At 48.0% G+C, this 25,399-nt stretch overlaps 2 protein-coding genes across 7 annotated transcripts in view; one reads left to right on the top strand and one right to left on the bottom strand.

Annotated features, from left to right (window-relative positions):
• The window catches only part of LOC129825522 (signal-induced proliferation-associated 1-like protein 1), a 224,658-nt gene that overhangs the window by 77,618 nt on the left and 121,641 nt on the right, over positions 1-25,399 (top strand). For all 6 annotated transcript variants that reach the window (XR_008754897.1, XR_008754900.1, XR_008754896.1 and 3 more), the window contains exon 2: positions 8,248-8,309. The gene's annotated coding sequence lies outside the window, so the exon portion shown is untranslated. The remainder of the gene's footprint in view (positions 1-8,247; positions 8,310-25,399) is intronic.
• Positions 12,121-16,270, bottom strand: LOC129825681 (golgin subfamily A member 6-like protein 24). Its single transcript, XM_055885868.1, has 3 exons — positions 16,241-16,270; positions 12,455-13,728; positions 12,121-12,355 (listed from the first exon to the last, which is right to left on the bottom strand). The coding sequence occupies exons 1-3, from the start codon at positions 16,268-16,270 to the stop codon at positions 12,121-12,123; spliced, it is 1,539 nt and encodes a 512-aa protein (XP_055741843.1).

Here is a 25,399-nt window from a genome sequence, read left to right on the forward strand (position 1 = left end):
TCTCTCTCTCCTCCTCTCCTTCCCTCCCTCTCTCGCTCTCTCTCTCTCTCTCTCTCCTCCTCTCCTTCCCTCTCTCTCTACCACCCCTCCTCTCCTTCCCTCTCTCTCTCGCTCTCTCTCCTCCTCTCCTTCCCTCTCTCTCTCCTCCTCTCCTCTCTCTCTCCTCCTCTCCTCTCTCTCTCTCCTCCTCTCCTCTCTCTCTCTCCTCCTCTCCTTCCCTCCCTCTCTCTCTCTCCTCCTCTCCTTCTGTCTCTCTCCACCTCTCCTTCCCTCTCTCTCCTCCTCTCCTTCCCTCTCTCTCCTCCTCTTCTTCCCTCTCTCTCCTCCTCTCTCTCTCTCTCTCTCTCTCTCTCTCATATATTTCTTCCTCCCTCTCTCCCTTCTCCTCCTCTCTGCCTGTGGAAGTAATGGAACACAGCAGACCTCTCTCAGGGTGATCTGTCTCCTGTATCTGACATACATGTCTCTACTGCCTGGCAGTACTCTGGCCCTAAACATTCCCCTATTACAACACATTCATGTGTTAGTGTCACCTAAGACTGATCTCGGTACGTCTCTCACGGTGGGGCTCCCAATCATTAACTTCTTACAGCTGAACTCCTGTTAACGGGATCGATTTAACAACAGCCAGTGAAAGTGCAGGGCGCCAAATTCAAACAAATCTCATAATTAAAATTCCTCAAACATACAAGTATTATACACCATTTTAAAGATAAACTTGTTGTTAATCCCACCACAGTGGAAAGCATATCATGCCATTATATTAGGACAGTGCCTAGTCACAAAAAACACAGCCATTTTTCCAGCCAAAGAGAGGAGTCACAAAAAGCAGAAATAGATAAAATGAATCACTAACCTTTGATGATCTTCATCAGATGGCACTCATAGGACATCATGTTACACAATACATGTATGTTTTGTTCGATAAAGTTAATATTTATATCCAAAAATCTCAGTTTACATTGGCGCGTTATGTTCAGTAGTTCCAAAACATCCGGTGATTTTGCAGAGAGCAACATCAATTTACAGAAATACTCATCATAAATGTTGATGAAAATACAAGTGTTATGCATGGAATTAAAGATATACTTCTCCTTAATGCAACCGCTGTGTCAGATTTCAAAAAGCTTTACCATGGAATAATCTGAGTACAGCGCTCAGCGACCAAAACAAGCCATACAGATACCCGCCATGTTGTGGAGTCAACAGAAGTCAGAAATAGCATTATAAATATTCACTTACCTTTGATCTTTATCGGAATTTACTCCCAGGAATCCCAGTTCCACAATAAATGTATATTTTGTTCGATAAAGTCCATCATTTATGTCCAAATACCTCCTTTTTGTTCACGCGTTTAGTTCACAAATCCGAATTCACAAGGCGCATGCACTTAGTCCAGACGAAAAGTCAAACAGTTCCATTACAGTTCGTAGAAACATGTCAAACGATGTATAGAATCAATCTTTAGGATGTTTTTATCATAAATCTTCAATAATATTCCAACCGGACAATTCCTTTGTCTTTAGAAATGAAAGGGAATGCAGCTCGCGTGACTTATGGCACTCTGCCAGACCCCTGACTCAAAGAGCCCTCATTCCCCCCTCCTTCCCAGTAGAAGCCTGAAACAAGGTTCTAAAGACTGTTGACATCTAATGGAAGCCGTAGGAAGTGCAATCGGACAAAATTTACACTATCTTGGATAGGCATATACTTAGATCTACAAACCTCAGATTTCCCACTTCCTGGTTGGATTTTTTTTCTCAGGTTTTTTTCTGCGATATGAGTTCTGTTATACTCACAGACATCATTCAAACAGTTTTAGAAACTTCAGAGTGTTTTCTATCCAAATCTACTACTAATATGCAGATCTTAGCTTCTGGGCCTGAGTAGCAGGCAGTTTACTCTGGGCACGCTTTTCATCCGAATGTGAAAATAGCGCCCCCAGCCATAAGAAGTTAACCTGTAAAGTTGAGCGAGGGGGATTGAGCATGACTGTGATAGAGGGATTCCTGTGTGAGAGAGTGACCCTGTCCTGAAGTAGCCCTCTAGGTCCTACCCTGTCCTGAAGCAGCCCTCTAGTCCCTACTCTGTCCTGAAGCATCCCTCTTCCCCTACCCTGTCCTGAAGCATCCCTCTAGGTCCTACCCTGTCCTGAAGCATCCCTCTAGCCCCTACCCTGTCCTGAAGCAACCCTCTAGCCCCTACCCTGTCCTGAAGCATCCCTCTAGGTCCTACCCTGTCCTGAAGCATCCCTCTACCCCCTACCCTGTCCTGAAGCAGCCCTCTAGTCCCTACTCTGTCCTGAAGCATCCCTCTTCCCTACCCTGTCCTGAAGCATCCCTCTCGTCCCTACTCTGTCCTGAAGCATCCCTCTATCCCCTACCCTGTCCTGAAGCATCCCTCTAGGCCCTACCCTGTCCTGAAGCAGCCCTCTAGCCCCTACCCTGTCCTGAAGCAACCCTCCAACCCCTACCCTGTCCTGAAGCATCCCTCTTCCCCTACCCTGTCCTGAAGCATCCCTCTAGGTCCTACCCTGTCCTGAAGTATCCCTCTAGCCCCTACCCTGTCCTGAAGCAGCCCTCTAGTCCCTACCCTGTCCTGAAGCAACCCTCTAGCCCCTACCCTGTCCTGAAGCATCCCTCTAGGTCCTACCCTGTCCTGAAGTATCCCTCTAGTCCCTACTCTGTCCTGAAGCAACCCTCTAGTCCCCTACCCTGTCCTGAAGTATCCCTCTAGTCCCCTACCAGGTCCTGAAGCATCCCTCTAGCCCCTACCCTGTCCTGAAGCAACCCTCTAGCCCCTACCCTGTCCTGAAGCAACCCTCTAGCCCCTACCCTGTCCTGAAGCAACCCTCTAGTCCCCTACCCTGTCCTGAAGCAACCCTCTAGTCCCCTACCCTGTCCTGAAGCATCCCTCTAGCCCCTACCAGGTCCTGAAGCAACCCTCTAGCCCCTACCCTGTCTTGAAGCATCCCTCTAGGTCCTACCCTGTCCTGAAGCAACCCTCTAGTCCCCTACCAGGTCCTGAAGCAACCCTCTAGCCCCTACCCTGTCCTGAAGCAACCCTCTAGCCCCTACCCTGTCTTGAAGCAACCCTCTAGCCCCTACTCTTCCCTACATTGAGATAAGGAGTGGATTCAGTTCCTGGTGGTAGAAGCTCACTGTACTCCAGGGAACTGACCTATGGGGTAGGAGGTTGAGAGAGCGGTTGGTGCAGCAGGGGGACATTAGCAAGAGGCTCAGCTGTAATGCAGGCTGTTGGTTGGTGACCAGAATGTGTGCTTTGTGTGAGGCCTGTTGTTTGTGTGTGTGTCACTCGAGAAAGAGAGAGGGTCCTGTATTTTTTTTAGGGGCGGAGGCTGGGATGCAGTTGAGGGTTTTAAAGAAGTCCCTATTTGTGTGTGTGTGTGTGTGTGTGTGTGTGTGTGTGTGTGTGTGTGTGTGTGTGCAGCTATGTGTGTGTGTGTGTGTGTGTGTGCAGCTATGTGTGTGTGTGTGTGTGTGTGTGTGTGTGTGCAGCTATGTGTGTGTGTGTGTGTGTGTGTGCAGCTATGTGTGTGTGTGTGTGTGTGTGTGTGTGTGTGTGTGTGTGTGTGTGTGTGTGTGCAGCTATGTGTGTGTGTGTGTGTGTGCAGCTATGTGTGGTAGTGATATGACAAATGGAGAATTTTGCCTAATGTTTAAACTGCCAAATGTTTTTCTCTCGGTTTTCTGTTACGACTATAAGATATAATTTACAAGGCAGAATAATGGTCTCATTACGTATGTATGACGCTAGGGCTGGGCATCGAAGTTATATCTATCGCAACCCTTTACAGACACAATGCAGCTACGCTAACGGGTCGATAGCGACAATAAATACCCTTTCAGACACAATGCAGCTACGCTAACGGGTCGATAGCGACAATAAATACCCTTTCAGACACAATGCAGCTACGCTAACGGGTCGATAGCGACAATAAATACCCTTTCAGACACAATGCAGCTACGCTAACGGGTCGATAGCGACAATAAATACCCTTTCAGACACAATGCAGCTACGCTAACGGGTCGATAGCGACAATAAATACCCTTTCAGACACAATGCAGCTACGCTAACGGGTCGATAGCGACAATAAATACCCTTTCAGACACAATGCAGCTACGCTAACGGGTCGATAGCGACAATAAATACCCTTTCAGACACAATGCAGCTACGCTAACGGGTCGATAGCGACATTAAATACCCTTTCAGACACAATGCAGCTACGCTAACGGGTCGATAGCGACATTAAATACCCTTTCAGACACTAAAACAAAGCGGCGCGTCAGAAGCCTCTGTTTTCAGACAGTAGAATTCAGCTCCGGAATGTTCAGCGTTGTTTCCCTGACAACAATAAACGTTGCTGATTGGTGTGCTGCTGCTGTGTTGTTTATGGTAGCTAGATGTGTTTTATTTCTACTAAATGTCTTGGTAAATCATTGTATTTAACAAACTTTAAACTCCTTTTTAATTTATTTTTTTAAAGGAATGGTCTGTGTGCAGGAGGCAGGCAGCAGCTCAATATTATTTGATTGATATTTCTGGTTGCCTAGTGATGGATTTAAGTCTGGCTTCAGAAGAGGCATTTCTTTACAGACAAGTTAAATGTCTGTTCATATCTCAAGAGAAGGTTTTCGTGTCGGCGTTTAAAAAAACGTAGGCTTACCTACCTACACAGACAGACACAGACAGACAGACAGACAGGATACTTTCAAGGGGCCACATTCCATTATGTCTGAAAAGCCTAATCTATACAGGCTACTGTTATAGATTAGACTTGGATATTCTACGTGCGACAGACTGAAGACTTAACACACACTTACTTTGTTAGCGAAGACTCCGGGCAGGCCAGGGAGAAGCGTGCTCACGTCTTGGTAATCTGCTTCACAGTGTCTTGTCATGCAGGCTTTGCAATTTCACCGAATAGCCTCAAGTTCTCCTCTTCCTCTCTGGTTTTGAGTTATACAACTTCCTCAGGCCTTAACACGGATAATAATAATGTTTTGTGATAACTGAACTGTCATTTTAATTAAGTGGGGGAGAGGGGGGGGGGTATTTTTCTAAACGTTAAGGATCCCAACTTCATGTAAATGTTTTGACGTTGTTCTCTACACCGCTAGTGTGTACACCAAGTCCCACCCCCCTGTATCACACAGAGCAGCAGAGACACTAGACAAGCACTTGGACGGGTCTGTTGGTGTCTGAGAACACACATACTGACTATGTTTGGCCAGATGGTGGATCCGACTGGTAGAGGAATGACAGTAATGATAAACCACCTCCGATCTCTAGATTCTAGTGGAAAAATATCTCTGTCTTAACTAACCGACGCCTGGCAGGCTGGACCCGTCGTCATTTACGAACCAGAACGTGGAGAGGCATCTTCCAGGGTTTGGTTTGGGAACGCCCAACCTTCTTGCTGTTGTCCCTTGGTATTTCATCATCAGCATGCTCTCAGTCACCAGGTGTGTGTGTGTGTGTGTGTGTGTGTGTGTGTGTGTGTGTGTGTGTGTGTGTGTGTGTTGGTATGCTTCAGCGTCAGACAGGCAGTCTGTTGCTGCCCCAGCACACCACAGGAAACACACACTCACAAGGAAATTGGTGTGTGATAACATCTGCCAGTGGCCAGTTAGTGTGTGTGATGGCGGCTGCCAGTGTCCTGTTACAGTGTGTGTGATGGCGGCTGCCAGTGTCCTGTTACAGTGTGTGTGATGGCGGCTGCCAGTGTCCTGTTACAGTGTGTGTGATAACATCTGCCTGTGGCCTGTTAGTGTGTGATGGCGGCTGCCAGTGTCCTGTTACAGTGTGTGTGATAACATCTGTCAGTGTCCTGTTACAGTGTGTGATGGCGGCTGCCAGTGTCCTGTTACAGTTTGTGTGATAACATCTGCCCGTGTCCTGTTACAGTGTGTGTGATGGCGGCTGCCAGTGTCCTGTTACAGTGTGTGTGATGGCGGCTGCCAGTGTCCTGTTACAGTGTGTGTGATAACATCTGCCAGTGTCCTGTTACATTGTGTGTGATAACATCTGCCAGTGTCCTGTTACAGTGTGTGTGATGGCGGCTGCCAGTGTCCTGTTACAGTGTGTGTGATGGCGGCTGCCAGTGTCCTGTTACAGTGTGTGTGATAACATCTGCCAGTGTCCTGTTACATTGTGTGTGATAACATCTGCCTGTGTCCTGTTACAGTGTGTGTGATAGAATCTGCCTGTGTCCTGTTACAGTGTGTGTGATAGAATCTGCCTGTGTCCTGTTACAGTGTGTGTGATGGCGGATGCCAGTGTCCCGTGTCAGTGTCCATGTGTGTATCTGATATCTGAAAGTCTGCATTTCCTTCTCATTTAACTTCTCAAAGTATTGTCATACAGGACTTTGCTGCTGCCGCTGGCCTTTCTCTGCCATTTTTACCCAACGTTAACGAAGATGACGTACGTAGTGGTGGGAGAGTCAACTCCAAAATAATTGATTCTTCTACTCCTTGTACGTCTACTCCTATTTCTGAATGTCAAGATTTGGTATCGACTCTTAAGATTCAGTATTTTTGGAACGGAGGATACCGATTTAGTTGCCTTTCTTCCGACAACACAGACGCTTGCATCTTTCATAGCGAGCTACACAGTCACACACAGTATCTGCACATGTGCACCGGTTCGATTCCCACTGTTCACAGCGTGGTAGCCAGGGCAACTAAACAGCCTCGCGCTTCCACTTAGTTATTTGTGTAAATTGAGTTGAGGATCCTCGGGGGATGTGACAAATAACATTTAGATTTGATGATTTGTTGTATAGACTGCCCGGTGAATCTACTGGTCACGCTCTCACAGACCACCGATAAGGCCTTTTTAAGGAGTAAGAGCGTACACACACACACACACACACACACACACACACACACACACACACACACACACACACACCAACGGTTAGCGGAGTTGTGCAGTCCATTGCAGCCTAACTTGTGTTTTAGACCTCTCTCAGATTTTTTTAAACAATCCCCATCCCAGCATCCCCTGCTGTCTGGATCTGTAGCTGTTAGAGCCTCTCCAGATGTGTGTGTAGGTTGGCAGAACCATATCTGTTTCCAGAGCCGAATGGATCCTCTGACGGGGAGGTAGAAGGGGAGGGAGAGAGCGGGTGGGAGGTGAGTCTGGACGTTTAAAGACTGATGGCAGATTCCTGGGTACACAGGGGAGATACCATAGTAGGGATGCACATTTTGGTCAATATTTCTGCTGACTAACCCATCCTCAACCCACCCTCATTAACGGTTCCATTTTGTCCCCCCCCCCCCCCCCCAAACATTAAAATGACGTGACCAACAGAAAATACGTTGCGCGCATACAAGGAAGGGAAATGTTTCATTAAGAGCTTTGAGAAACATACAACGATAGGAAGAAGCCTGTTGTCTTACAGTCAAAAGACTGGTATAGTCTGTTATTGAACAACTCCCTGTGAGGAGCTCAGAAAACGTCATTCACAGGAGAACACTGCTCTAAAACAGAACGTGTCATAGAAGGACGTGACAAAGATGAATGTCTCTGAAGAGAAACTTAGAAAGTGGGGGAATCTAATGGCAGCAACCACTGTAGGATGGGCTGCTGATATGACTAGGATCTCCTTCTCTCTCCCCCTCTTTCACTCCTGAGGGACTCTTTCTCTCGGCCCTATTGGTTACTTGAGCGACCCCCCCCCCCCCCCCCCCCTCTGGGTTTTCAGGCAGTGGTGTTATTTTGGGATGTGCTATTTTGCTACATTTATCTAATTTTAGTTCTGCACGGTCTGCCAAGTTGACTCTCACATGGTGTCTCTGTGTCAGAACTTGGTTCTGCTGTTGGGTGGAACTTCAGACCCACGAGGTGATGTCCCAAATGACAAACTTGTCCCTATATAGTGCACTACCCATAGGGCTCTGGTCAAAAGTAACACCATTTGGGAAACTCTCCGCTCCCAGATGTTGTTTTTAATGCTGTGTAGACAATTACTATGGTCGTTGAAATGCCAAAACATGGCCGTAGGAGTTGGCGAGAGAGCAAAACCAGATCTGGGATCAGGCTAGATATGATTCCTGGATGTTTTGGGTTGGTTTGGACGGATGGATGGCTTGATATTTTTTCGATTGGTTGGATGCATGTCCAGAATGCTGAAGAGAAGAGCTGTGACGTTCTCCCATAATGACATATTGTTTTAGTTCCTGTTTTGATCCTGACATGTCCCTCCTTTTCCTCCAGATCATCCTGAGAGACGTTGACACACACAGGACAGGAGAATGTACCAGACACTGATGCCTTTTGTAAGTAGGCTTTAATGTTCCTTTAACCTGTTTGGCGTGCAAGCCCGACGTCGGTACACTTATGACAACAGCCAGCTCAAAGTGCAGGGCGCGAAATTCAAAAGATTTTTTTTTTTAAATATTTAACTTTCACACATTAACAAGTCCAAGACACCAGATGAAAGGTACACATCTTGTGAATCAAGCCAACATGTCCGATTTTTAAAATGTTTTACAGGGAAGACACTATGTAAATCTATTAGCTAACCACGTTAGCAAAAGACACCACTTTTCTTACTCCATCAGTTTTTTACTCCATCAGTAGCTATCACAAATTCGACCAAATAAAGATATAAATAGCCACTAACCAAGAAACAACTTCATCAGATGACAGTCTGATAACATATTTATTGTATAGCATATGTTTTGTTAGAAAAATGTGCATATTTCAGGTATAAATCATAGTTTACATTGCAGCTACAGTCAGAAATTGCACAGAAAGCAGACAGAAAAATTACAGACACCAACGCCAAATAACTAAATAATCATCATAAAACATTTCTGAAAAATACATAGTGTACAGCAATTGAAAGACAGGCATCTTGTGATTCCAGACAATATTTCTGATTTATCAAGTGTTTTACAGCGAAAACACAATATAGCGTTATATTAGCGTAGCCATAATAGCCAGAAACACTTGGGCGCCGACGACCAGTCAACATGCACGACAGATATTAGAAATAGCATCATAAAATGTTTCTTACTTTTGGTGATCTTCCGTCAGAATGTTGGACAAGGTGTCCTTTGTCCAGAACAGTCGTTGTTTGGATCTGGAACGGCAAATTTCCCTCTTGATTTAGCATGGGCACTTGCCAAGTGGCACGGTTCTCTCCAACGTCAACAAAGTCAGAGAATGGAACACGGCAAAACTCCCGAAAAAATGTCAATAATCTGATTAAACTATATTGAAAAAACATACTTATCGATGATATGGTCACATGTATCAAATAAAATCTAAACCGGAGATGTTAGTCGTCCATAACGACAGCTAAACAGAAGGCAGATCCATGTCCCCTTTCGCGCGCTCCAGAAACAGGAAATGGACGGTCACGTCATACAAAGAGCTTTAATTCCACCTCAGACCAAGATAAACACGAAATTTCTTCTCTCACAGCCTCTTGACAACCAGGGGAAGGTCTATGAAGTGTACGTAGACTCTTACGTTTTATGCCCATGTATAGGCAGGAAGTTGAACAGAGCATCGATTTCTGACATTCCACTTCCTGGTCAGGAAATGTGCTGCAGAATGAGTTCCGTTTCACTCAGAGAAATAATTCAAACTGTTTTAGAAACTAGAGAGTGTTTTCTATCCAATAGTAATAATAATATGCATATTGTACGAGCAAGAATTGAGTACGAGGCCGTTTGAAATGGGCACGATTTAACTGGCTACTCAATACTGCCCCTTGCAGCCATAAGAAGTTTTAAAGGTTTTAGCCAACGTTTCTATGACATTGCTTTTTATGACTGACTGTTAAAGGGAGTGTTTATGACTGACTGTTAAAGGGAGTGTCTATGACTGACTGTTAAAGGGAGTGTCTATGACTGACTGTTAAAGGGAGTGTCTATGACTGACTGTTAAAGGGAGTGTCTATGACTGACTGTTAAAGGGAGTGTCTATGACTGACTGTTAAAGGGAGTGTCTATGACTGACTGTTAAAGGGAGTGTCTATGACTGACTGTTAAAGGGAGTGTCTATGACTGACTGTTAAAGGGAGTGTCTATGACTCACTGTTAAAGGGAGTGTCTATGACTCACTGTTAAAGGGAGTGTCTATGACTGACTGTTAAAGGGAGTGTCTATGACTGACTGTTAAAGGGAGTGTCTATGACTGACTGTTAAAGGGAGTGTCTATGACTGACTGTTAAAGGGAGTGTCTGACTGACTGTTAAAGGGATTGTTTATGACTGACTGTTAAAGGGACTGTCTATGACTGACTGTTAAAGGGATTGTTCTCATAAATGATTCCTTTATGCGGCTCTCTGAGCAGGATTTTAAATTCACTGTAGATTCTAGCACTGGGCAGCAGGTAGCCTAGCAGTTAATCTTGCCGCACGGATCCTTTAGTGGGATCATTTTCATCAACAACCGCTTAATTGAGTGCCAAATTTAAAAAAAAATCAAAAAATATTTATATTCATGAATCACAAGTGCAATATAGCAAAACACAGCTTAGCTTGTTGTTAATCGACCTGTCGTGTCAGATTTTGAAAATATGCTTTACAGCGAAAGCAATCCAAGCGTTTGTGTGAGTTTATCGATCACTAGACAAAACATTAAGAACACCTAGGAGCAATGTAGATTGTTCACGAACGTCAGAAAAGCAATAAAATTAATCGCTTACCTTTGATGATCTTCGGATGTTTGCACTCACGAGACTCCCAGTTACACAATAAATGTTCCTTTTGTTCGATAAAGATTATTTTTATATCAAAAAACCTCCATTTGTTTGGTGCGTTATGTTCAGTATTCCACAGCCTTAGGCAGGTCATCAAGGCTTGACGAAAATTCCATATAGTATCCGTAAAGGTCGTAAAAACATGTCAAACGTTTTAATAACCAATCCTCAGGTTGTTTTTAACATAAACAATCGATAATATTTCAACCGGACGAAAACTATTCAATACTGGAGGGAAAGAAAATGTCTAGCTACCAGTGTCGCGCGCATGAACTAATGGAAGGACATCCGTCTATCCACTGACGCGATTTGATAAATCTCGCTCATTTTTCAGAATAAAAGCTTGAAACTATGTCTAAAGACTGTTCACACCCCGAGGAAGCCACAGTAAAAGGAATCTGGTTGATATCCCTTTAAATGGACGAAAGGCAGGCAATGGAACAGTGATTTTTCAAAATAAGAGTCACTTCCGGGTTGGATTTCACCTGCAAAATCAGTTCTGTTATACTCACTACAATATTTGGACAGTTTTGGAAACGTTAGAGTGTTTTCTATCCTACTCTGTCAATTATATGCATATTCTAGCATCTGGACCTGAGAAATAGGCAGCTTACAATGGGATTTTTTTCTTCTTCCAAACATAAAAATTCTGCCCCCTAGCTTCAAGAGGTTTTACGAGAGTTGGGACAGTAACCCGAAAGGTCACTGTTCACCTAGTCGGCTCGGGGATTCAAACCAATCTGTCAATGTGCTCTTGAGCTAGAGCACTAAGTCATTAGAGCACTTAACTTGAATCGCTCCTGTAAGTGGCTCTGGATAAGAGCATCTGCTAAATGACAAAAATGTTAAATGGTTGGTTGTCAAGGAGACTGCTGTGCTGTTCTGTTTCCTCTGGCATTGTAGTGTTCCAAGAGTTCTATTTCCTATCTTGGACCGGTGGGATGTTATTATGTGAAGGAAAGTGTTTTTTTTATTTTATTAGAAATTGTGTCTCTGTATTGTATTTAAATCCAGTATTAACTAGTAAAAAGGAAAGGAGAGCTATTGAGAACTTTCCCATCTACCCAAATGGCTGTTAGATGTCCTCTCTGCCTCCACTCAACCACTTCAGAACCAACCATTTTTCATCTCAGCAGAACAGAACACCTTTTACAAAGACTCATGGGGCTTTTAGAACAGTAACACTTGTGTTTTACGGGAGGAAAGTAGTGAGTAGGCGACCCTCATTTTCTCATATCAAGGTAGAATAGCATGTAGTGTTCCTAACAAACGCTATCTGTAGTGTTCCTAACAAACGCTATCCTCCTCCTCCTCCTCCTCCTCCTCCCAGCTTTGCTGGAGCTGCTGTCTCGTGAAGCTGCTATCGTTCTCCTCCTACTCCTCCCAGCTTTGCTGGAGCTGCTGTCTCGGGAAGCTGCTATCGTTCTCCTCCTCCTCCTCCTCCTCCTCCCCCTCCTCCTCCCAGCTTTGCTGGAGCTGCTGTCTCGGGAAGCTGCTATCGTTCTCCTCCTCCTCCTCCTCCTCCTCCTCCTCCCAGCTTTGCTGGAGCTGCTGTCTCGGGAAGCTGCTATCGTTCTCCTCCTCCTCCTCCTCCCCCTCCTCCTCCCAGCTTTGCTGGAGCTGCTGTCTCGGGAAGCTGCTATCGTTCTCCTCCTCCTCCTCCTCCTCCTCCTCCTCCTCCTCCTCCTCCTCCTCCTCCCAGCTTTGCTGGAGCTGCTGTCTCGGGAAGCTGCTATCGTTCTCCTCCTCCTCCTTCTCCTCCCAGCTTTGCTGGAGCTGCTGTCTCGGGAAGCTGCTATCGTTCTCCTCCTCCTCCTCCCCCTCCCCCTCCTCCTCCCAGCTTTGCTGGAGCTGCTGTCTCGGGAAGCTGCTATCGTTCTCCTCCTCCTCCTCCTCCTCCTCCCCCTCCTCCTCCCAGCTTTGCTGGAGCTGCTGTCTCGGGAAGCTGCTATCGTTCTCCTCCTCCTCCCCCTCCTCCCAGCTTTGCTGGAGCTGCTGTCTCGGGAAGCTGCTATCGTTCTCCTCCTCCTCCTCCTCCCCCTCCTCCTCCCAGCTTTGCTGGAGCTGCTGTGTCGGGAAGCTGCTATCGTTCTCCTCCTCCTCCTCCTCCCCCTCCTCCTCCCAGCTTTGCTGGAGCTGCTGTCTCGGGAAGCTGCTATCGTTCTCCTCCTCCTCCTTCTCCTCCCAGCTTTGCTGGAGCTGCTGTCTCGGGAAGCTGCTATCGTTCTCCTCCTCCTCCTCCTCCCCCTCCTCCTCCCAGCTTTGCTGGAGCTGCTGTCTCGGGAAGCTGCTATCGTTCTCCTCCTCCTCCTCCTCCTCCCAGCTTTGCTGGAGCTGCTGTCTCGGGAAGCTGCTATCGTTCTCCTCCTCCTCCTCCTCCTCCTCCCAGCTTTGCTGGAGCTGCTGTCTCGGGAAGCTGCTATCGTTCTCCTCCTCCTCCTCCTCCCCCTCCTCCTCCCAGCTTTGCTGGAGCTGCTGTCTCGGGAAGCTGCTATCGTTCTCCTTCTCCTCCTTCTCCTCCCAGCTTTGCTGGAGCTGCTGTCTCGGGAAGCTGCTATCGTTCTCCTCCTCCTCCTCCCCCTCCTCCTCCCAGCTTTGCTGGAGCTGCTGTCTCGGGAAGCTGCTATCGTTCTCCTCCTCCTCCCCCTCCTCCTCCCAGCTTTGCTGGAGCTGCTGTCTCGGGAAGCTGCTATCGTTCTCCTCCTCCTCCTCCTCCTCCTCCTCCCAGCTTTGCTGGAGCTGCTGTCTCGGGAAGCTGCTATCGTTCTCCTCCTCCTCCTCCTCCTCCCCCTCCTCCTCCCAGCTTTGCTGGAGCTGCTGTCTCGGGAAGCTGCTATCGTTCTCCTCCTCCTCCTCCTCCCCCTCCTCCTCCCAGCTTTGCTGGAGCTGCTGTCTCGGGAAGCTGCTATCGTTCTCCTCCTCCTCCCCCTCCTCCCAGCTTTGCTGGAGCTGCTGTCTCGGGAAGCTGCTATCGTTCTCCTCCTACTCACCCTGTACTCTAAATTGGAAGTGGAGAGAGACGGAGAGAGACTGAGTAGGGAAAGTAGGTGAAATGGGGAATTATAGAATAAACAACATGAGCTGTCGCACACCCATAAAACAATATTTTGTGTGGAGGTGCTGACTAACGGCGAAAAAACGATCAAAAATAAAGAGTCGCACACTCTAAATATAAACTCTCTAAATCACCAACGTTTCAGGCATCACTGTGCCGTCTTCAGGGTAATGTCATGAATACTTGAACCAGGTTATGTAAACAAACTAATTGCGCTGTTTGTCTACATAACCTGGTTCAAGTATTCATGACATTACCCTGAAGACGGCACAGTGATGCCTGAAACGTTGGTGATTTACCCAATAAATGACTGGGAATGGGAAATGGTGGTGAAGTTTTTCTTAATTGGTGAGGTTAAAATATGAAGCGTCATTCAGGTCTACGAACAGACACTGATAACAGTGGAAGAGTCTAGATGAGCATCCTGGGTCCTCTGTATCGTCTGTTTATCACAGGCAACATGGACGTAGTCGGGCTACAAACACCAAATCCTTTCTCCAAATGTAAAACTAGGATGACATCTAGATTTACATCAGGGTTATCTTTTCGTTCTCCTTCCTGCGAGAGTGGACGGCTACACAGAGCCATTATTCTGCTGAACACTGTGATTAGGGCTTGTCTAGCGTGACACACTGCTCTTCCTGCCTTTCGCTAGCCTCTAACCGGGGGTAATGAGAAGGCTTTTGATTTGAGCCTGCTGAGGATCGTGTCTGTGTGTGTTCAGAATGCCTTTTGAGTTAGTCACACGGACAGACAGCTGGGAGAATGGGATGTTTTTTTTTGACAGGTGTGTGTCTTTTGGAAGAGAGGTGATGGGGAAAAGAGTTCAGAGCGTTAATAGGATCAACCTGGAGCCCAAGTGCATTGTGGATAACCACAGGCTGGAAGGTGTTTGAGACCTCACGTCCATCAGACCACTTATACACCTAAAACCCAGGTTTCGAGCCCAGGAGGTTTTGCAGGGAGACTTTTAAAAAGAAAAGAATATTACTATCAACAGATTAAACAGATTTTAGGGATCCGTGGAATAAGTTGCGGCTGTAATACAATTCAATAAACTGTAATATTATTAGTCTATAATGTATGTTCTTAACCCTGGGTAACATGAGCCTGGGAGGCTCAGACTTTTTTGTAAACAATTATGACTTTTCAGATTTAAATCCACATTAGCCACCTATGCCAAATGATATTGATAGATCTGGTGGTGTTGGTTATAGGAGAGCTGGTCTCTCGGCGTTACAGGAGGAGAGCTGTTCTCTCGGCGTTACAGGAGGAGAGCTGTTCTCTCGGCGTTACAGGAGGAGAGCCGGTCTCTCGGCGTTACAGGAGGAGAGCCGGTCTCTCGGCGTTACAGGAGGAGAGCCGGTCTCTCGGCGTTACAGGAGGAGAGCCGGTCTCTCGGCGTTACAGGAGGAGAGCCGGTCTCTCGGCGTTACAGGAGGAGAGCCGGTCTCTCGGCGTTACAGGAGGAGAGCCGGTCTCTCGGCGTTACAGGAGGAGAGCCGGTCTCTCGGCGTTACAGGAGGAGAGCCGGTCTCTCGGCGTTACAAGAGGAGAGCCGGTCTCTCGGCGTTACAGGAGGAGAGCTGCTGGTGTTGGTTATAGGAGAGCCGGTCTCTCAGTTTCACACCACCTCCGTTGATAACACCTTCCTGGAACTCTGATGATAATGATAAGCCAGTCTGTGGGGTTATGAGAAATGCATGAATAATGTTCTCGTCTAGGTGAAATAAAGACATTGGTGATAAAAATGCAACGCTGCTCTTCCTCGCTCCGATAAGCAGTAGACGATACTCCCATCTGTAAGCATTGTGATAATGTTAACGTCTGAATAAAGGGATTGACTTGAAGGCATAACCCAATGGGTCTTCCATCAGCCCAACACACACAGTACAAATAAACTCAGCAAAAATAAACGTCCTCTCACTGTCAGCTGCGTTTATTTTCATCAAATTTAACGTGTGTAAATATTTGTATAAACATAACAAGATTCAACAACTGAGACATAAACTGAACAAGTTCCACAGACATGTGACTAACAGAAATGGAACAATGTGCCCCTGAACAGGGGGGGGGGGGGGGGGTCAAAATCGAAAGTAACGTCCTACCCAGCCTCTGGTGTTGAATACAGTCTTCATGGTAAACCTCCTCCCACCCAGCCTCTGGTGTTGAATACTATCTTCATGGTAAACCTCCTCCTACCCAGCCTCTGGTGTTGAATACAGTCTTCATGGTAAACCTCCTCCTACCCAGCCTCTGGTGTTGTCACACTGTCTTCATGGTAAACCTCCTCCTACCCAGCCTCTGGTGTTGAATACTGTCTTCATGGTAAACCTCCTCCTACCCAGCCTCTGGTGTTGTCACACTGTCTTCATGGTAAACCTCCTCCCACCCAGCCTCTGGTGTTGAATACTATCTTCATGGTAAACCTCCTCCTACCCAGCCTCTGGTGTTGAATACTATCTTCATGGTAAACCTCCTCCTACCCAGCCTCTGGTGTTGTCACACTGTCTTCATGGTAAACCTCCTCCCACCCAGCCTCTGGTGTTGAATACTATCTTCATGGTAAACCTCCTCCTACCCAGCCTCTGGTGTTGTCACACTGTCTTCATGGTAAACCTCCTCCCACCCAGCCTCTGGTGTTGAATACTGTCTTCATGGTAAACCTCCTCCTACCCAGCCTCTGGTGTTGTCATACTGTCTTGATGTAAAACCTCCTCCTACCCAGCCTCTGGTGTTGAATACTGTCTTGATGGTAAACCTCCTCCTACCCAGCCTCTGGTGTTGTCACACTGTCTTCATGGTAAACCTCCTCCTACCCAGCCTCTGGTGTTGAATACTGTCTTGATGGTAAACCTCCTCCTACCCAGCCTCTGGTGTTGTCACACTGTCTTCATGGTAAACCTCCTCCTACCCAGCCTCTGGTGTTGAATACTGTCTTCATGGTAAACCTCCTCCTACCCAGCCTCTGGTGTTGTCACACTGTCTTCATGGTAAACCTCCTCCCACCCAGCCTCTGGTGTTGAATACTATCTTCATGGTAAACCTCCTCCTACCCAGCCTCTGGTGTTGAATACTATCTTCATGGTAAACCTCCTCCTACCCAGCCTCTGGTGTTGTCACACTGTCTTCATGGTAAACCTCCTCCCACCCAGCCTCTGGTGTTGAATACTATCTTCATGGTAAACCTCCTCCTACCCAGCCTCTGGTGTTGAATACTATCTTCATGGTAAACCTCCTCCTACCCAGCCTCTGGTGTTGTCACACTGTCTTCATGGTAAACCTCCTCCCACCCAGCCTCTGGTGTTGAATACTGTCTTCATGGTAAACCTCCTCCTACCCAGCCTCTGGTGTTGTCATACTGTCTTGATGTAAAACCTCCTCCTACCCAGCCTCTGGTGTTGAATACTGTCTTGATGGTAAACCTCCTCCTACCCAGCCTCTGGTGTTGTCACACTGTCTTCATGGTAAACCTCCTCCTACCCAGCCTCTGGTGTTGAATACTGTCTTGATGGTAAACCTCCTCCTACCCAGACTCTGGTGTTGAATACTATCTTCATGGTAAACCTCCTCCTACCCAGCCTCTGGTGTTGTCACACTGTCTTCATGGTAAACCTCCTCCTACCCAGCCTCTGGTGTTGAATACTGTCTTCATGGTAAACCTCCTCCTACCCAGCCTCTGGTGTTGAATACTGTCTTCATGGTAAACCTCCTCCTCCTACCCAGACTCTGGTGTTGAATACTATCTTCATGGTAAACCTCCTCCTACCCAGCCTCTGGTGTTGAATACTGTCTTCATGGTAAACCTCCTCCTACCCAGCCTCTGGTGTTGAATACAGCCTACTAACGGTCTATTCTGTCCCAGACACAGTAACCTGTTGTTCCTCTCTGACACGCCACACAACAGACCCTTTGTTTGGAACAACCTTTTGTTCAACCATAGTCTGTGAGGCATTTACAGAGGACCCCCTTTTTGGCCTACACAGCGTGCCTGAGCTAAAAACAAAAACATTCACCACACTGCTTCTTCCCATGAGCCCCTTGGAGAAGGACCCTCTTTCCTCAGTGTAGTGGTCCAGGTGTTTGTCCACACAAGATCACTCAATTCGTCCTCCAACGGGGACATTTAATTGCACCATCCAATACAAATAATACCAATAAATACACAACAATATATATTTTTTTAAACAGCAGGGACACAGACATTGAAAGCGGCACATCATGAATGAAGCTTATGAAGTAAGTGTTGGTGTCTTTTTAAAAAGCCTCGTGGCATAAAGTTAAAAAGGATCTGTGGAAATGTTCTGTTTTGCTCCTAGGTGAGATAATTCTGTCGTCCATTGCACTGTCTGGCTATGATCCAGGGTTATAGGAATGTAATGCAGCCTAGTTGGACCTTGACTGTTGTGCTGTAGTTCTCCAGTTGTAAGACCAGCAGACCAGCTCTGCCCTTTAGTCTGGATTTGATACATTGTTTCAGAAGTGTATTGTGGTTGGCTATAGTATTGATACACCGTTATATGCGTGTATTGTGGTTGGCTATAGTATTGATACAGTTATACGCGTGTATTGTGGTTGGCTATAGTATTGATACACCGTTATGTGAGTGTATTGCGGTTGGCTATAGTATTGATACAGTGTTGTACGAGTATTGTGGTTGACTATAGTATTGATACAGTTATATCAGTGTATTGTGGTTGGCTATAGTATTGACACAGTGTTGTAAGAGTATTGTGGTTGGCTATAGTATTGATACAGTGTTGTACAAGTGTTGTGGTTGGCTATAGTATTGATACAGTGTTGTAAGAGTATTGTGGTTGGCTATAGTATTGATACAGTGTTGTAAGATTATTGTGGTTGGCTATAGTATTGATACAGTGTTGTAAGAGTGTATTGTAGTGTATTATTCATGATTATTATTTGACCATGCTTGTCACTTATGAACATTTTTGAACATCTTGGCATAGTTCTGTTATAATCTCCACCCGGCACAGCCAGAAGAGGACTGGTCACCCCTCATAGCCTGGTTCCTCTCTAGGTTTCTTCCTAGGTTTTGGCCTTTCTAGGGAGTTTTTCCTAGCCACAGTGCTTCTACACCTGCATTCTAGCTGTTTGGGGTTTTAGGCTGGGTTTCTGTACAGCACTTCGAGATATTATCTGATGTACGAAGGGCTATATAAAATAAAATTGATTGATTGATTGATTGATTGTGGTTGGCTATAGTATTGATACAGTGTTGTAAGAGTGTATTGTGGTTGGCTATAGTATTGATACAGTGTTGTAAGAGTGTATTGTGGTTGGCTATAGTATTGATACAGTGTTGTAAGAGTATTGTGGTTGGCTATAGTATTGATACAGTGTTGTACGGGTGTATTGTGGTCCTTCATGATGTGAGAATGTGCCTGAGGGGTCTAGATCTGTCTCCTGTTTCCCAGATGAGAGAAGACGTCTCTGTCTCTTGTTTCCCAGATGAGAGAAGAGGTCTCTGTCTCCTGTTTCCCAGATGAGAGAAGAGGTCTCTGTCTCCTGTTTCCCAGATGAGAGAAGAGGTCTCTGTCTCCTGTTTCCCAGATGAGAGAAGAGGTCTCTGTCTCCTGTTTCCCAGATGAGAGAAGACGTCTCTGTCTCCTATTTCCCAGATGAGAGAACAGGTCTCTGTCTCCTGTTTCGCAGATGAGAGAAGAGGTCTCTGTCTCTTGTTTCCCAGATGAGAGAAGAGGTCTCTGTCTCCTGTTTCCCAGATGAGAGAAGAGGTCTCTGTCTCCTGTTTCCCAGATGAGAGAAGAGGTCTCTGTCTCCTGTTTCCCAGATGAGAGAAGAGGTCTCTGTCTCCTGTTTCCCAGATGAGAGAAGAGGTCTCTGTCTCCTGTATCCCAGATGAGAGAAGAGGTCTCTGTCTCCTGTTTCCCAGATGAGAGAAGAGGTCTCTGTCTCCTTTTTCCCAGATGAGAGAAGACGTCTCTGTCGACTGTTTCCCAGATGAGAGAAGAGGTCTCTGTCGACTGACGCCAGCTATGCTGACTGACTCAATCCCTCTCCTGTTCTTCCGCTTTGTCCATCTGCTATTTAATTTGGTCCATCTTTCCATCTCTCTGCATCATTCTGTCTCCCACACATTCTCTCTGTCGCTCTTTCTCTCTCCCTGCTGTTCTCTCCATATTTTTCTTTTCTTTCTCACTCTCTCACTCTCTCTCGCGCTCTCGCTCTCGCTCTCGTTCTCCATCCCTTCATCCCTTCCACTCCCACATGGAGTGAAGAGTCATTACTCTCTGTGCAGCCCCCTGCCTCTCTGCTGCTCTATCTTCAACAGCCTTGCTGTTCATCAACTAGTACATTGGACAGGAACCACAATATATTAACTCTGAAACTGAATGCAGTGGCGCTCAGCTTGACCTTATTCCAGTAAATTATCTGACATAAGATGCTCTTGAAAAGTGACCATGAATTTTGCATCTCTTTATAGTGCATATCAGCCTTTATTAATAGCATTTCTGTTCTGTTAGTAACCCATCCCACTGAGGTTTGTCCTGTCGGTCTGTTCTGAACAACACGTCCCATTTCAAATGTGTCACTTCCTTAACCTGGGAAGGGAACAGGAAGTGAACAGGAAGTGACATAGTGTGCTACGTTTCCGGTGTTGACGGTGTTATAGCCCTGCCTCTAGCCCTGCCTCTTTCTCCCAGCGGATGAAGAGATGCTATTGGCTAGCCTACAGTAACTGGCAGCTGCTTGGTCGACCGGCGAGTCAGAGAAACGGTATTCTATAATCGAGTTTTGCAAACTATCATTCCATGTAGACTTGAAACGTTTGAGAACAAGAACATTCTGATCTGCATTCTGACTAGAATTTCATTGTCTTTTGAAGGTGGAACTTTTGGTTCAAGTATGGTGGTCATTAGAAAAGTCTGTATTTCTACGGCCCTGTCCAGGATTGAAAGATGTAACCGCTGGCTTCAACATAGCAGCGCCTCCCCTAGCAGAGCCTCCCCTACAGAGCCTCCCCTACAGAGCCTCCCCTACAGAGCCTCCCCTACAGAGCCTCCCCTAGCAGAGCCTCCCCTACAGAGCCTCCCCTACAGAGCCTCCCCTACAGAGCCTCCCCTACAGAGCCTCCCCTAGCAGAGCCACCCCTAGCAGCGCCTCCCCTACAGAGCCTCCCCTAGCAGAGCCTCCCCTAGCAGAGCCTCCCCTAGCAGAGCCTCCCATACAGAGCCTCCCCTACAGAGCCTCCCCTACAGAGCCTCCCCTAGCAGAGCCTCCCCTAGCAGAGCCTCCCCTAGCAGCGCCTCCCCTACAGAGCCTCCCCTAGCAGAGCCTCCCATACAGAGCCTCCCATACAGAGCCTCCCCTACAGAGCCTCCCCAGCAGAGCCTCCCCAGCAGAGCCTCCCCAGCAGAGCCTCCCCTACAGAGCCTCCCCTACAGAGCCTCCCCTACAGAGCCTCCCCATACAGAGCCTCCCCATACAGAGCCTCCCATAGCAGAGCCTCCCATAGCAGAGCCTCCCATACAGAGCCTCTCCTACAGAGTCTCTCCTACAGAGTCTCCCCTACAGAGTCTCCCCTACAGAGTCTCCCCTACAGAGTCTCCCCTACAGAGTCTCCCCTACAGAGTCTCCCCTACAGAGTCTCCCCTACAGAGTCTCCCCTACAGAGCCTCCCCTACAGAATCTCCCCTACAGAATCTCCCCTACAGAGCCTCCCCTACAGAGCCTCCCATACACATCCTTAGCCTTGTATAGCGCCTCCCATACAGAGCCTCCCCTACAGAGCCTCCCATACACATCCTTAGTCTTGTATAGAGCCTCCCCATACAGAGCCGTAGCCTTGTATAGAGCCTCCCATACAGAGCCTCCCATACACATCCTTAGCCTTGTATAGAGCCTCCCCATACAGAGCCGTAGTCTTGTATAGAGCCTCCCATACAGAGCCTCCCATACACATCCTTAGCCTTGTATAGAGCCTCCCCTACAGAGCCTCCCCTACAGAGCCTCCCTACAGAGCCTCCCATACACATCCTTAGCCTTGTATAGAGCCTCCCATACAGAGCCTCCCATACAGAGCCTCCCATACACATCCTTAACCTTGTATAGAGCCTCCCATACACATCCTTAGCCTTGTATAGAGCCTCCCATACAGCGCCTCCCATACAGAGCCTCCCCTACAGAGCCTCCCATACACATCCTTAGCCTTGTATAGAGCCTCCTCATACAGAGCCGTAGTCTTGTATAGAGCCTCCCATACAGAGCCTCCCATACATTGCCTCCAATATACATCCTTAGCCTTGTATAGCGCCTCCCTATACAGAGCCTCCCCTACAGAGCCTCCCATACACATCCTTAGCCTTGTATAGAGCCTCCCCATACAGAGCCGTAGCCTTGTATAGAGCCTCCCCATACAGCGCCGTAGCCTTGTATAGAGCCTCCCATACAGAGCCTCCCCTACAGAGCCTCCCATACACATCCTTAGCCTTGTATAGAGCCTCCCCATACAGAGCCATAGCCTTGTATAGAGCCTCCCATACAGAGCCTACCCTACAGAGCCTCCCATACACATCCTTAGCCCTGTATAGAGCCTCCCTATACAGAGCCGTGGCCTTGTATAGAGCCTCCCCATACAGAGCCTCCCATACACATCCTTAGCCTTGTATAGAGCCTCCCATACAGGGTCTCCCATACAGAGCCTCCCATACATAGCCTCCCATACACATCCTTAGCCTTGTATAGAGCCTCCCATACACATCCTTAGCCTTGTATAGAGCCTCCCATACACATCCTTAGCCTTGTACAGAGCCTCCCATACAGAGCCTCCCTTACAGTGCCTCCAATACACATCCTTAGCCTTGTATAGAGTCTCCCATACACATCCTTAGCCTTGTATAGAGCCTCCCATACAGTGCCCCCCATACATAGCCTCCCATACACATCCTTAGCCTTGTATAGAGCCTCCCATACAGAGCCGTAGCCTTGTATAGAGCCTCCCATACAGAGCCGTAGCCTTGTATAGAGCCTCCCATACAGAGCCGTAGCCTTGTATAGAGCCTCCCGTACAGAGCCTCCCGTACAGAGCCTCCCGTACAGAGCCTCCCGTACAGAGCCTCCCGTACAGAGCCTCCTATACAGAGCCTCACCTACAGAGCCTCCCATACAGATTCTCCCTACAGCGCCTCCCATACACATCCTTAGCCTTGTATAGAGTCTCCCATACCCATCCTTAGTCTTGTATAGAGCCTCCCATACAGAGCCTCCCATACAGAGCCTCCCCTACAGAGCCTCCCATACACATCCTTAGCCTTGTATAGAGCCTCCCCATACAGAGCCGTACCCTTGTATAGAGCCTCCCATACAGAGCCTCCCCTACAGAGCCTCCCATACACATCCTTAGCCTTGTATAGAGCCTCCCCATACAGAGCCATAGCCTTGTATAGAGCCTCCCATACACATCCTTAGCCTTGTATAGAGCCTCCCCATACAGGGTCTCCCATACAGAGCCTCCCATACAGAGCCTCCCATACATAGCCTCCCATACACATCCTTAGCCTTGTATAGAGTCTCCTATACAGATCCTTAGCCTTGTATAGAGCCTCCCATACAGATCCTTAGCCTTGTATAGAGCCTCCCATACAGAGCCGTAGCCTTGTATGGCGCCTCCCCTAGAGAGCCTCCCATACAGAGCCTCCCATAGCAGAGCCTCCCATACAGAGCCTCCCCTACAGAGCCTCCCATACACATCCTTAGCCTTGTATAGAGCCTCCCCATACAGAGCCGTAGCCTTGTATAGAGCCTCCCCATACAGAGCCGTAGCCTTGTATAGATCCTCCCATACAGAGCCTCCCCTACAGAGCCTCCCATACACATCCTTAGCCTTGTATAGAGTCTCCCATACAGATCCTTAGCCTTGTATAGAGCCTCCCATACAGATCCTTAGCCTTGTATAGAGCCTCCCATACAGAGCCGTAGCCTTGTATAGAGCCTCCCCTACAGAGCCTCCCATACACATCCTTAGCCTTGCATAGGGCCTCCCCAAACAGAGCTGTAGCCTTGTATGGCGCCTCCCCTAGAGAGCCTCCCCTAGAGAGCCTCCCATAGAGAGCCTCCCATAGAGAGCCTCCCATACAGAGCCTCCCATAGCAGAGCCTCCCATAGCAGAGCCTCCCATAGCAGAGCCTCCCATACAGAGCCTCCCATACAGAGCCTCCCATACAGAGCCGTAGCCTTGTATAGAGCCTCCCCTAGAGAGCCTCCCATACAGAGCCTCCCATACAGAGCCTCCCATACAGAGCCTCCCATACAGAGCCTCCCATACAGAGCCGTAGCCTTGTATAGAGCCTCCCCTAGAGAGCCTCCCATACAGAGCCTCCCATACAGAGCCGTAGCCTTGTATAGAGCCTCCCCTAGAGAGCCTCCCCTAGAGAGCCTCCCCTAGAGAGCCTCCCATACAGAGCCTCCCATACAGAGCCTCCCATACAGAGCCTCCCATACAGAGCCTCCCATAGCAGAGCCTCCCATAGCAGAGCCTCCCATACAGAGCCTCCCATACAGAGCCTCCCATACAGAGCCTCCCATACAGAGCCTCCCATACAGAGCCTCCCATACAGAGCCTCCCATACAGAGCCTCCCATACAGAGCCTCCCATACAGAGCCTCCCCTAGAGAGCCTCCCCTAGAGAGCCTCCCATACAGAGCCTCCCATACAGAGCCTCCCATACAGAGCCTCCCATACAGAGCCTCCCATAGCAGAGCCTCCCATACAGAGCCTCCCATACAGAGCCTCCCATACAGAGCCTTCCATACAGAGCCTCCCATACAGAGCCTCCCATACAGAGCCTCCCATACAGAGCCGTAGCCTTGTATAGAGCCTCCCCTAGAGAGCCTCCCATACAGAGCCTCCCATACAGAGCCGTAGCCTTGTATAGAGCCTCCCCTAGAGAGCCTCCCCTAGAGAGCCTCCCCTAGAGAGCCTCCCATACAGAGCCTCCCATACAGAGCCTCCCATACAGAGCCTCCCATACAGAGCCTCCCATACAGAGCCTCCCATAGCAGAGCCTCCCATACAGAGCCTCCCATACAGAGCCTCCCATACAGAGCCTCCCATACAGAGCCTCCCATAGCAGAGCCTCCCATACAGAGCCTCCCATACAGAGCCTCCCATACAGAGCCTCCCATACAGAGCCGTAGCCTTGTATAGAGCCTCCCCTAGAGAGCCTCCCATACAGAGCCTCCCATACAGAGCCTCCCATACAGAGCCTCCCATACAGAGCCTCCCATAGCAGAGCCTCCCATAGCAGAGCCTCCCATACAGAGCCTCCCATACAGAGCCTCCCATACAGAGCCGTAGCCTTGTATAGAGCCTCCCCTAGAGAGCCTCCCCTAGAGAGCCTCCCATACAGAGCCTCCCATAGCAGAGCCTCCCATAGCAGAGCCTCCCATACAGAGCCTCCCATACAGAGCCTCCCATACAGAGCCTCCCATACAGAGCCGTAGCCTTGTATAGAGCCTCCCATACAGAGCCGTAGCCTTGTATAGAGCCTCCCATACAGAGCCTCCCATACAGAGCCGTAGCCTTGTATAGAGCCTCCCATACAGAGCCGTAGCCTTGTAT

The sequence above is a fragment of the Salvelinus fontinalis genome, chromosome 27 (genome assembly GCF_029448725.1).
Source record: "Salvelinus fontinalis isolate EN_2023a chromosome 27, ASM2944872v1, whole genome shotgun sequence".
Taxonomy (NCBI): Eukaryota; Metazoa; Chordata; class Actinopteri; order Salmoniformes; family Salmonidae; genus Salvelinus; species Salvelinus fontinalis.

Bases quoted from the DNA above. Each gene is read 5' to 3' on its own strand.
- LOC129825681 (XM_055885868.1), bottom strand. From the start codon at position 16,270: ATGAAGATAGTATTCAACACCAGAGGCTGG. The intron at 13,729-16,240 runs GTAGGAGGAGGT...CAGGGTGAGTAG, and splicing joins TATTCAACACCAGAGGCTGG to GAGGAGAACGATAGCAGCTT. The intron at 12,356-12,454 runs GCAAAGCTGGGA...GCTCCAGCAAAG, and splicing joins TTCCCGAGACAGCAGCTCCA to CTGGGAGGAGGAGGGGGAGG.